The 12,763-nt window shown below is 53.9% G+C and overlaps 1 protein-coding gene across 1 annotated transcript; it reads right to left on the reverse strand.

Annotated features, from left to right (window-relative positions):
* Nucleotides 1-285: 285 nt before the first annotated feature.
* Nucleotides 286-4,630, reverse strand: LOC141100959 (RNA-binding protein Musashi homolog 2-like). The gene is made up of 5 exons (XM_073589717.1): nucleotides 4,302-4,630; nucleotides 4,036-4,076; nucleotides 3,754-3,835; nucleotides 3,139-3,223; nucleotides 286-438 (listed from the first exon to the last, which is right to left on the reverse strand). Exons 1-5 carry the CDS (start codon nucleotides 4,361-4,363, stop codon nucleotides 307-309), a joined length of 402 nt encoding a protein of 133 aa, XP_073445818.1. The 5' UTR covers nucleotides 4,364-4,630; the 3' UTR covers nucleotides 286-306.
* Between the last annotated feature and the right edge of the window lie 8,133 nt (nucleotides 4,631-12,763).

Here is a 12,763-nt window from a genome sequence, read left to right on the forward strand (position 1 = left end):
CAACAATGTTTAATTTTTAGAAAAGCAAATTACAAACCAAAAGCATCCGCTCTTTTCTAGTTATAAAATCACGGCAAGTTCTGAAAATCTCAAACAAGCAAAGAGCTTTATTTGCCCAATTGTAAAGTGAAAAAAACAAAAAAAAAAACAACAAAAAACTAGAAATGAAGTCAAGTAAACTTAATAAAGCTGTAACATTTTGGCCTAGTGAGTACAGAGTTAAAGCTAGACACCACAGATCTCCTGTAGTTTCCCAGCCATATGCTGATACCCTTAAGACGCCATGCGCTCCAGCTTTATAAGCTTTCATCTCCAATTCCCTGTTTGAAACCTGAACCGCCTGGTAACAATGACTCTCTGTGTGCCGAAAATCCTATTATTGATCCTCCTACTTACCTTGGGCTGGGCTCTTCTTGGAAATGCAACTTTAGGGTCAATCTGAAAAGGAAAGGACATAGAGAAAAAAAAAATAAAATAAAAAAAAATAAAAAAAAAAGAGAGGAGGGAAAAAAAAGAAAAGGAAAGTCAATGAGTAGCGTGCATTCATCTTTACCACCTGGAGATTAATGGCTCATATTTAAGGGTGGTATTATAGGCATTTATCATTTAACCGTTGAAAGGGCATTTTAGCGTACACTGTAATGCTCTGCAGCCCTGACAAAGTCAAAAAAGGGTTACTAGCCTGAAATAAAATGGAAATTTAATGTGCTCGGTTTGTACCTTACAGAAATGACATTGATTTCCTTTATTACAATGTATTGAGAAATGACAAGTCCCGGGCACACAAGAGACCCACTGATAGCTGTATAACAAAGTGCTTCTTTCTTGCTCAGTGTGCTGAACAGATGTTAGAGCCCCACAGCTAAAACTTAAAGTTATTTGCATGTGCTTCATAATGCACCACTCCGCAGAGCAATGTGCAAACAATTCTGGATAGAAACCTTCACCCAACAGATTAATCTATGGGAAAACTCAACCCCCTCTGAGCCGCCACTCGGAGCTGCCTGCAATGCAACATGCTGCCGCGGCCACCTAATCACCGATAACACGCACAAATACAGATGCCAATACCTGCTTCAAAACATAAATCCCTTCTGTTCAAAAACGACATGCAGTCTATTACAGTTTAGGAAGAAATAAAGTGGATTTTCCCTAGAAGACTTGAAATAAGCAAATGTTGTGGCTGGCAAGAAGCTATGTGCAAGCCTTCAAAAAATGAAGATAAACCCACAAATCCAAGAAGCTCCATAAAGAGTTCTGCTGCAACAGATTCCCCCGACCACCACCACCCCATTTACTTCAAAAAGCAGCAATGTATTTAATAAGGTCACCAACAGATCGGCCGGGTGCCGTGTAACAGAGGCAGCACTCCACTTTAATAAATGAAGTGCAGGGTGAAGAGGAATCTGCACAACGGATAACGTTTCTGCAAATCTCGATAATGCTCCCAAATGACCGTCGTCCTCTTCTTCTGGTCTACAGGGATAGCGTTCACAATGCAGCCCCTTAAAACGAGCCATTAAGCCTACTCTTCAATACATGGTACAAAAACAGTGAGAATTCTAATATCTTACCAAAGAATCATACTACTGGGGGGAAATGCGACAGGTAAGATTTTTCCTTATAGACCAATAAAAGATTCAACTTAAAGTCATCATTTTCACCAAAGCATAGATGACGGCAACTTTTTATCATCTCATTATCATCTCATTCACGTATATTATATCCAAATAAGGTGGTGCATTTTTGGAGGAAATATTGCCTTAAAGACTTAGATGAAGGTCACGGACCATATGTATGTCCAATACCAAACTGGCATAAGTTAGTCAGTCAATTCTACTTACTCTATCTACTAAAAAAAAAAACAATGACTTGTAACCCATTTCTGTGTATTGTAGGCCATTACTAAAAAAAAAAAAAATCAAACTTTTAACGCAGGTGTAAACAAGAAGGGCGACTCCATGCCAAAACCCAACCGAGCTACATCCTGCACTGAATGTTCGAACACGAGTCAAAGACTACGTTAACAATAGCCAAGAACGTAGGGACAGACATGCCATCACGATCCACGGACCCACTCAGCCTTCCCTCGTTACCCAAGAGTAAAGTCTACTAATAATACTCCAGCATCATGAAATTGACGTCACTAGTAAATAAGATAATATTGACCTTTCTGCACATAGCAATATACCGTATATATAAAATCATACAATAATCACGACAAAATGAGACAATGACCAAGCAACTACAACAACAAAAAAAAGCAGAATGAAGTTCAGTGACAAGTTGTATTGGCTCAAAAATAATGGCCCTGAAGGCACCGTTATAGCAGTTGGAAGATACAATATATACACAGATGCAACGAAAGATTACACCACAGATAGACGTGAACATATCTAGACGGGTCAGCAAGTACGGAAACTAACTCTAAAAATGCATTAGTGGAATAGGAATTTGATCATAGAGCTTATTCTTATCCCTTTCCCATCAGGAACAATAGCCCTAGATGAGGACAGTGTTAAAAACTCCTTTATCTAATCACTGTAATTAGCTCACCTTTCCCTCCTCATTAAGCACCATACCAGCAATGCAGAGGATCTTTCCTCAGCGTCCTGTCTCCAAGCTTTCTTAAGGCATAATTAAACTGGGTAATAGGGTGCAAAAAAAGGCCACATCTTCGCCTCCCTTGTGCTATGCAAACACCTAGGTGAGACTCACAGACAAGCCTGGTAGACCTGTCACAGACGCTGAAGGCTGGACTCAAGCAAATTGGGATCCGATACCCCTAACACCACAAACAAGTCAAATGTGACAGCGAATATTCCAGATTTCTAGATTGTTATAACCCCTAAGGTCACCTGGCCTTAAACTAAATTATAATGCGGTGACCTCACTGGGGAGAGGTGGTGTTTTATAGACTAAAGAGAATAAAACCATTCCCCGGTACTCAGTCAAGTGTAAAGGATCACAATAATGACAAGAATTAAAATAGAAGCATCTGCGAGGTATGGAAGGAACGAGCAGGTGGAATGCAGAAACTTTAGGCGGACCAGGTACGAGCTGATAGACACACCATCCAACCACAGAGCAGAAAAGAGAAATTGTAACAAAAAAAATAAATAAAAAAGCACAACATACCGTCTTGGAATCTAATTCATGGTGGGGTTGAGCTAATACTTTATCTACACTCGCAGGATCTGCAAACGTAACAAAGCCGAAGCCTCTGAAATCAGACAAAGAACAAGAGAAATGACAATGAGTGCTAAACATTGAGCACGGATGCAAGGCAAAAAAAAATTAAAATAAAAAAAACAAACAAATACAGATTAAAAAGTCACATATCTGAAGTGCAGCCTGGACACATCTAGGGGTTCTCAGAGCTGCAGCAAGCTGGCAAGGGGCTAAATAATGGCAGCTAGCCCTGGGCAGGGGGTGTGAGGGCTCCACTTTGTGTAGGGCAGGAGAAATATTTACAATAATAGAAAGATACAATTGTGACAGGGCACAGCTCTCACATTATGGGCTAGGGGAGAGGGCACAATTTACTTTGGCACTGGGCAGAATGGGTACAGTGGTGAAGGGTCCAGAGGCAGAACATGAGCGGATTTCTGGCACAGAGTCATTGTAGTGATGATCAGGCGGAGACGCCGTGAGACAAGGGGGTGTGTGCCTGACAACTGGAAGCTTACATCCAGATGGTATCTGCGCCCACCACAAGTTCTACACGCCCGGTACAAGGCACATGGACATTACCTGGATCGCTTCGTGGTGGGGTCCCTCATCACCATGCATTCTCGGATTTCTCCAAATTTGCTAAAATAGTCTCTGAGGCTGTCTGTGCACAAACAGAAGAGATGACAGCCATCAGCCATGAAGGGTTAACAGTCCAGCAGCAGCCACCCCCATCCAAAGAGCCCAAATAGCGATAGGGGTCGAATAGAGGACTCGGAAAGGGGGGAAGAAAGAGAAAGAAATGAGGAGGAGGAGAGGGAGAAGCTGGCAGCAGGGAACAAAGAGCCGAGAGGGGCCGCTTACCTGGGGAGGTCTGCCAGCTCAGGCCGCCGATAAACATTTTACTACAGGGGGGAGAAAACACAACACAAGTCAGCACAGATGTCACATCGGCCATTTTGACGTGTAACTTACAAAAGCTTAAAGGGAGAGGAGAGAGCTCGGCAGAGATGGGGGCACAGGATGCCAGGGCAGGACAGCCAGGTGGCAGAGATGCCCACATCCCCGTGCCCCTCCGGTGCCCACTCCCCCAGCCTGCCCTCTGCAGGGCACCAGCCCAGGGAACTTACCCGGGGTCGTGCTGAGAATCGCTCGGACTCCCGGAGGTGGCCTGGCTCCCATCTGCCTCCATTGCCCCGTCACACACTTACAGGAAAAAATAATAATAATAACAAGTAAAGAACAAGCGGCAGAAAGGCAGCGGAGCGGGGCTCATACACGGGCACGGCGGCGGCACTCCAGCACTGGCACTACTGTGTGTCACACACGGAGACAGGCAGCAGCTGAGCTACGAGGAGCCCACAACACAAGATTATTGAGCCGGGAAGGAGCTCGTCACACGTGGGATCAGCTCAGCACTGCTCTGCCTCCTCCTCCTCCCGCCCCTTGTCTCCCAGAGCGCCGGCTGGGGGCGGGCCCGGAGAACGTGGCCCGTGACGTCACGCTGCCCGGCTCCAGCTTCTGGCCAGTAACAACAATAACAAGAAGGAGCATGACGCGCGCGGCGCTCCGGTGTGTGGCTGCCGAGCGGCGGGGCTGTCACCTGCCTGGTGTGAGAGTGACGGGGTTGTCACCTGCCTGCCCGGTGTGTGGCTGCCGAGCGGCGGGGCTGTCACCTGCCTGGTGTGAGAGTGACGGGGTTGTCACCTGCCTGCCCGGTGTGTGGCTGCCGAACGGTGGGGCTGTCACCTGCCTGCCCGGTGTGAGAGCGGCGGGGTTGTCACCTTCCTGCCCGGTGTGAGAGCGGCGGGGTTGTCACCTGCCTGCCCGGTGTGAGAGCGGCGGGGTTGTCACCTTCCTGCCCGGTGTGAGAGCGACAGGGCTGTCACCTTCCTGCCCGGTGTGAGAGCGACAGGGCTGTCACCTGCCTGCCCGGTGTGAGAGCGGCGGGGCTGTCACCTGCCTGGTGTGAGAGTGACGGGGTTGTCACCTGCCTGCCCGGTGTGTGGCTGCCGAACGGTGGGGCTGTCACCTGCCTGCCCGGTGTGAGAGTGGCGGGGTTGTCACCTGCCTGCCCGGTGTGTGGCTGCCGAACGGTGGGGCTGTCACCTGCCTGGTGTGAGAGTGACGGGGTTGTCACCTGCCTGCCCAGTGTGTGGCTGCCGAACGGTGGGGCTGTCACCTGCATGCCCGGTGTGAGAGCGGCGGGGTTGTCGCCTGCCCGGAGTGAGAGCTACGGGGCTGTCACCTGCCTGCCCGGAGTGTGGCTGCCGAACGGTGGGGTTGTCACCTGCCTGCCCGGTGTGTGGCTGCCGAACGGTGGGGCTGTCACCTGCCTGCCCGGTGTGAGAGCGGCGGGGTTGTCACCTGCCTGCCCGGTGTGTGGCTGCCGAACGGTGGGGCTGTCACCTGCCTGGTGTGAGAGTGACGGGGTTGTCACCTGCCTGCCCACTGTGTGGCTGCCGAACGGTGGGGCTGTCACCTGCATGCCCGGTGTGAGAGCGGCGGGGTTGTCGCCTTCCCGGAGTGAGAGCTACGGGGCTGTCACCTGCCTGCCCGGAGTGTGGCTGCCGAACGGTGGGGTTGTCACCTGCCTGCCCGGTGTGTGGCTGCCGAACGGTGGGGCTGTCACCTGCCTGCCCGGTGTGAGAGCGGCGGGGTTGTCACCTTCCTGCCCGGTGTGAGAGCGACAGGGCTGTCACCTTCCTGCCCGGTGTGAGAGCGACAGGGCTGTCACCTGCCTGCCCGGTGTGAGAGCGGCGGGGCTGTCACCTGCCTGGTGTGAGAGTGACGGGGTTGTCACCTGCCTGCCCGGTGTGTGGCTGCCGAACGGTGGGGCTGTCACCTGCCTGCCCGGTGTGAGAGCGGCGGGGTTGTCACCTGCCTGCCCGGTGTGTGGCTGCCGAACGGTGGGGCTGTCACCTGCCTGGTGTGAGAGTGACGGGGTTGTCACCTGCCTGCCCAGTGTGTGGCTGCCGAACGGTGGGGCTGTCACCTGCATGCCCGGTGTGAGAGCGGCGGGGTTGTCGCCTGCCCGGAGTGAGAGCTACGGGGCTGTCACCTGCCTGCCCGGAGTGTGGCTGCCGAACGGTGGGGCTGTCACCTGCCTGGTGTGAGAGTGACGGGGTTGTCACCTGCCTGCCCGGTGTGTGGCTGCCGAACGGTGGGGCTGTCACCTGCCTGCCCGGTGTGAGAGCGGCGGGGTTGTCACCTGCCTGCCCGGTGTGTGGCTGCCGAACGGTGGGGCTGTCACCTGCCTGGTGTGAGAGTGACGGGGTTGTCACCTGCCTGCCCGGTGTGTGGCTGCTGAACGGTGGGGCTGTCACCTGCATGCCCGGTGTGAGAGCGGCGGGGTTGTCGCCTGCCTGCCCGGAGTGAGAGCTATGGGGCTGTCACCTGCCTGCCCGGAGTGTGGCTGCCGAACGGTGGGGCTGTCACCTGCCTGCCTGGTGTGAGAGCGGCAGGGCTTTCACCTGCCTGCCTGGTGTGAGAGCGGCGGGGTTGTCACCTGCCTGCCCAGTGTGAGAGCGACAGGGCTGTCACCTGCCTGCCCGATGTGTTGCAACCGAGCGGCGGGGCTGTCACCTGCCTGCCCGGTGTGAGAGCGGCGGGGTTGTCACCTGCCTGCCCGGTGTGAGAGCGACAGGGCTGTCACCTGCCTGTCCAGTGTGTGGCTGCCGAACGGTGGGGCTGTCACCTGCCTGCCTGGTGTGAGAGCGGCAGGGCTTTCACCTGCCTGCCTGGTGTGAGAGCGGCGGGGTTGTCACCTGCCTGCCCAGTGTGAGAGCGACAGGGCTGTCACCTGCCTGCCCGGTGTGTTGCAACCGAGCGGCGGGGCTGTCACCTGCCTGCCTGATGTGAGAGCGGCGGGGTTGTCACCTGCCTGCCTGGTGTGAGAGCGGTGGGGTTGTCACCTGCCTGCCCGGTGTGAGAGCGACAGGGCTGTCACCTGCCTGTGTGGTGCCCCTGAGGCTCAGTCGCCACAGAGGTACTGCACCTTCTTCTAAGGTGTAATGTAGTGCCCCACCACCTAGGTAAGTTGGGAACTCCTTTCCACACTCCAACACCTGCATCCCACACACAGGATAGTTCAGCAGGACCACATTGCGGCTCCATGCTTAGAGGGTAGCAGAGCACCTTTCATGGGTCCTTGCTTCGTAACACGAGATGTGCTGGGAGGTGGGTGGAGTTGAGATATATAAAAGGTTGGTTGGGAAGGTTTAGAATGACAGGATCAGTCTGGAGGTGCAGTCTGACAGAGGGCCAGAGAGGAAGGAAGCCACTCGGGAGGAGTGGGGATCCCTGGAAGAAGGGATGGAGGAAGGAGTGCTGCAGCTGCCTCAGTGACCTGAGCCAGCTGGCACTGGAAAGGAACAGAAGGAGAAAGACGTAGAACTGCCTGCCCCGAGTGAGAGGTTCGGGGCTGTCACCTGCCTGCCTGGTGTGTGAGCGGTGGTGTTGTCACCTGCCTGCCCGGAGTGAGAGCGACAGGGCTGTCACCTGTCTGCCGGTGTGTGGCTGCCGAGCGGCGGGGCTGTCACCTGCCTGCCCAGTGTGAGAGCAACGGGGATGTCACCTGCCTGCCTGGTGTGTGGCTGCCGAGTGGCAGGGTTGTCACTTGCCTGCCCAGTGTGAGCGCGACGGGCTGTCACCTACCTGGTTTGTGGCTGCGGAGCGGCAGGGCTGTCACCTGTCTGCCGCCCGGTGTGAGAGCGACGGGGCTGTCACCTGCCTGCCCAGTGTGTGGCTTCCGAGCAGCGGGGCTGTCGCCTGCCTGCCCGATGTGAGTGCGACGGGGCTGTCGCCAGCCCGGTGTGCGAGCGGCTGGGCTGTCACCTGCCTGCCTGGTGTGAGAGCGGCTGGGCTGTCACCTGCCTGCCTGGTGTGAGAGCGGCTGGGCTGTCACCTGTCTGCCCGGTGTGAGAGCAAGGGGGCTGTCACCTGCCTGCCCCATGTGAGAGCGACGGGGTTGTCACCTGCCTGCCCGGTATGAGAGCGGCGGGATTGTCACCTGCCTGCCCGGTGTGAGAGCAAGGGGGCTGTCACCTGCCTGCCCCATGTGAGAGCGACAGGGCTGTCACCTGCCTGTCCAGTGTGTGGCTGCCGAGAGGCGGGGCTGTCACCTGCCTGCCTGGTGTGTGGCTGCCCAGCATGCTGGGCTGTCACCTGCCTGCCCGGTGTGAGAGCGACGGGGCTATCACCTGCCTGCCCGGTGTGTGAACAGCGGGGCTGTCACCTGCCTGGTGTGAGACGGGGTTGTCACCTGCCTGCCCCGAGTGAGAGCTGCGGGGCTGTCACCTACCTGCCTGGTATGCGAGTGGTGGTGTTGTCACCTGTCTGCCGGTGTGTGGCTGCCGAGCGGCGGGGCTGTCACCTGCCTGCCCAGTGTGAGAGCAATGGGGCTCTCACCTGCCTGCCTGGTGTGTGGCTGCCGAGTGGCAGGGTTGTCACTTGCCTGCCCGGTATGAGCGCGACGGGCTGTCACCTACCTGGTTTGTGGCTGCCAAGCGGCAGGGCTGTCACCTGTCTGCCACCCGGTGTGAGAGCGACGGGGCTGCCACCTGCCTGCCCAGTGTGTGGCTTCCGAGCAGCGGGGCTGTCACCTGCCTTCCCGATGTGAGTGCGACGGGGCTGTCGCCTGCCCGGTGTGAGAGCAAGGGGGCTGTCACCTGCCTGCCTGGTGTGTGGCTGCCGAGTGGCGGGGCTGTCACCTGCCGGTCCAGTGTGCGAGCGGCGGGGCTGTCATCTGCCTGCCTGGTGTGTGAGCGGAGGGGCTGTCACCTGGCTGCCCGGTGTGTGAGCGGTGGGGCTTTCACTTGCCTGTCTGTTGTGTGTTAGTGGCAGGGCTATCACCTGCCTGTCCGGTGTGTTTTAGCGGCAGGGCTATTACCTGCCTGCCAGGTGTGGGAATGCCAAGCAGCGGGGCTATCACCTGAAAGCCTAGTGTGTGAGAAGTGGGGCTGTCACCTGCCTGCCCGATGTTACAGAGGTCGGGCTGTCAACTTCCTGCCGTTTGTGAGCTATGGGGCTGTCATCTGCCTGCCTTGTGTGTGAGCGGCAGGGCTGTCAACTGCCTGCCCGATTTGTGGCTGCAGGGCCCTGGAGCTGTCGCCTGCCTGTCCGGTGTGTGGCTGCCGAGCATCAGGGCTGTCACCTGCCTGCCCAGTGTGAGAGAGTGATGAACTGGCTTCAAGATGACTTCACCACATTCAAACATGCAACACTCGCATTCAAATCTGCCCTCACTTCTGCTAAACAGGCCTACTTTACGTCCCTTGTATTTTTCTTATCCCACAACCCCAAACAGTTGTTCAACACTTTAAACTCCCTCCTCTGCCCACTATTGACTCTCCGACTTCCCTAATCTTTGCCGAGGACTTTGCCACACACTTCAAAAATAAAATAGACCAAACAAGGCAAGTCTTTATTGTCTGACCACCACAACCCGTTTGTATGCCAGACCAATGCCCTAACCCCATAACTTCCCTATCCAAAATCACTGATGGAGAGCTTGCTCATCTCTCCAAATCACACCTCACCAATTGTGCACTTGACCCCATCTCACCTCCTCCCCAACCTCACCACCACACTTTTCCCATCCGTAACCCATCTCTTCAACCTATCACTAACTTCTGGTACCTTCCCCTCTGCTTTCAAACATGCCACAATCACGCCTATCCTCAAAAGCCATTCTTTGACCCGAGCACTATGTCCAGCTATTGCCCCATATATTTGCTTCCAAACTCCTTGAGCAGCACATTCATGCTGAACTTTCCTCTCACTTTGCATCTAACTCGCTCTTCGACATCCTACAATCTGGCTTCCGTCCCCACCATTCCACTTAGACTACCGTGACCAAACTTACTGACGACATATTTAGCCAAAGCTAACAGACAATTCTCTTTAAACCTCCTTCTAGACCTGTCCTCTGCCTTCGATACAGTTGACCACTGCCTCCTATTACAGATCCTCTCCTCCTTTGGCGTCAAATACCTTGCCATATCCTGGATCTCCTCATACCTTACCAACCACACATTTAGCATTTCCTACTCCCAGACTACCTCCTCATCTTGCCCTCTCTCTGTTGGAGTCCCTCAAAGCTCTGTCCTAGGACCCTTCTCTTCTCAATCTATACCCTTGGCCTGGGACAACTCATAAAGTCCTATGGCTTCCAGTGCCATCTATATGCTGATGACACTCAGATCTACCTTTCTGGCCCAGATGTCACCTCTCTGCTGTCCAGAATCCCAGAGTGTCTGCCATATCCTCCTTCTTCTCCTCTCGCTTCCTCAAGCTCAATGTGGACAAATCTGAACTAATTATCTTTCCTCCAGCTCGCATATCTTCTCTACCTGATCTATCAATCACAATTAATAACCTCACACTTTCCCCTGTCCCAGAAATATGCTGCCTCGGAGTAACCCTTGACTCTGCCCTGTCCTTCAAATCGCACACCCAAGCTCTCGCCACCTCCTGTCACCTCCAGCTCAAAAATATTTTTAGTTTCCGTCCTTTTCTCAACCCTCATTCTACCAAAATGCTTGTGTATGCCCTAATCATCTCCCGCCTCGAGTAGTGCAACATTCTCCTCTGTGGCCTCCCTGCTAACACTCTCGCACTTCTCCAGTCCATCCCGTTACACATAGCGACGCACCAGCGATCCCGACAACGATATGATCTGGTCAGGATCGCTGGTGTGTCACTACATGATCGCTGGTGAGCTGTCAAACAGGCAGACTCACCAGAGATCAGGAACCGCAAGGACGCGGGTAACTAAAGCGAGCGCGTCGCTTAGTTACCCGCTGTGTACCCTGGATAACAGCGTGCTCGCGCTGGGAGCTGCTATCCAAGGTAAACAGCGGGTAACTAAGCACGCGCGGCGCTTAATTACCCGCTGTTTACCTTGGATACCAGCTCCCAGCGCGAGCACGCTGGTATCCAGGGTATACAGCGGGTAACATCGACGAGCGCGATTAGTTACCCGCTGTTTACCTTGGATACCAGCTCCCAGTGTCTGCTTACAGCGCTGGGAGATCGCTGATCGTTGGTCTCCCGCTGCCACATGCGATGCGTGCTGGCCAGCGGGAGACCAACAATCAAAAAAAGGCCCAATACACTCCTGCGTGATCAGCTGTACCCGGCGGGAGGGCTGTCGCTGATAGGTGTCACACAGTGAGATCGCTGCTGAGTTCGCTGTTGCGTCACAAAACTTGTGACTCAGCAGCGATCTCACTAGCCATCTCGCTTAGTGTGATGGGGGCTTAACTCTGCTGCCCAACTAATTAATCTCTCTCCTTGCTACACTCCTGCTTCCCCTCTTTGCAAATCCCTTCACTGGCTTGCAATTTCCTAGTGTATCCAGTTTAAACTGCTAACACTGTCCTACAAAGCCATCCATAACCTTTCTCCTATGTATTTTCAAACTAATCTCCCAATATCTTCCCTCCCAAGTCTTCCTTCTCTTCTCCACACTTATTCGCTCCTCACCCAAACACTTCCAAGATTTCTCCCGAATATCCCCCATCCTCTGGAATTCTGTGCCCCAACACATCCGATTATGCACATTTGGATCCTTCAGATGGAACCTGAAAACCCATCTCTTCAAAAAAGCTTACAAACTGCAATGACCCCGCTGCTACCTCAACACCATCAGAGCTACTGCAACCCCCAACCTACTGTCTACTTCCCTATAATCCTGTAGAATGTAAGCCCGCAAGGGCAGGGTCCTCTTCCCTATGTTCCAGTCTGTCATTTAGTTTGTCTACTGTAAGTGATATTTGTATTTTGATGTCACCCCTTCTCATGTACAGCACCATGGAATCAATGGTGCTATATAAATAAATAATAACTGGCGTTACCAGGCAGGACACTGTATAGTGCCCACAGCTCACACAATGCAGGGCTCAACTGGCACCTCACCACAGCTACAGGGTGGCAAGCTCAGCTGCAGCTTCATCTTCAGTGCCCCTTACCAGGGTCGGTAGACCAGGCAGCTGCCTAGGGCCCCCGCTCCGCCAGGGGCCCCCAGCCAGCGGCACATCACACAGCCGCTATGGGGCCCCTTTGATGGAGGGGGGCCCGCCTGCCCCCAGCGCTGACTCCCGCCTCCGCATTGAAGGAGGCAGTGATGAAGGAGAGAGCGTCAGCTGATGTTCCCTCTCCCATCATTCCCCGCTCTGCCTCTGACACAGCACGGGCGCGATGATGTCATCGCGCTCTCACTGTGTGCAAGACAGAGCATGAGGAGACAGGAGCAGCCAGCAGCGTGGGCACGAGGAGAAGATGAGGAGAGTTTGTTTTTTTTTTTTTTAAATGAGTGTGAGTACTGGACTGTGGGGCCACTCTGGGGGGCTATATACCATGCTCGGCTGTATCATACCATGCTGGGCCGTATTATACCATGCTGGGCTGTATTATACTATTCTGGGGGGCTATATACCATGCTGTTCTGTATTATACTGTGCTGGGCTGTAGTACACCATTCTGGGGGGGTGGCTATATACCGTGCTGGGCTGTATTTTACCATTCTGGGGGGGCTATATACCATGCTGGGCTTTATTATACCATGCTGGGCTGTATTATACCATGCTGG

This window comes from Dendrobates tinctorius, unplaced genomic scaffold, assembly GCF_039654945.1.
Source record: "Dendrobates tinctorius isolate UK_male_01 unplaced genomic scaffold, ASM3965494v1 ptg000112l, whole genome shotgun sequence".
Lineage (NCBI taxonomy): Eukaryota > Metazoa > Chordata > Amphibia > Anura > Dendrobatidae > Dendrobates > Dendrobates tinctorius.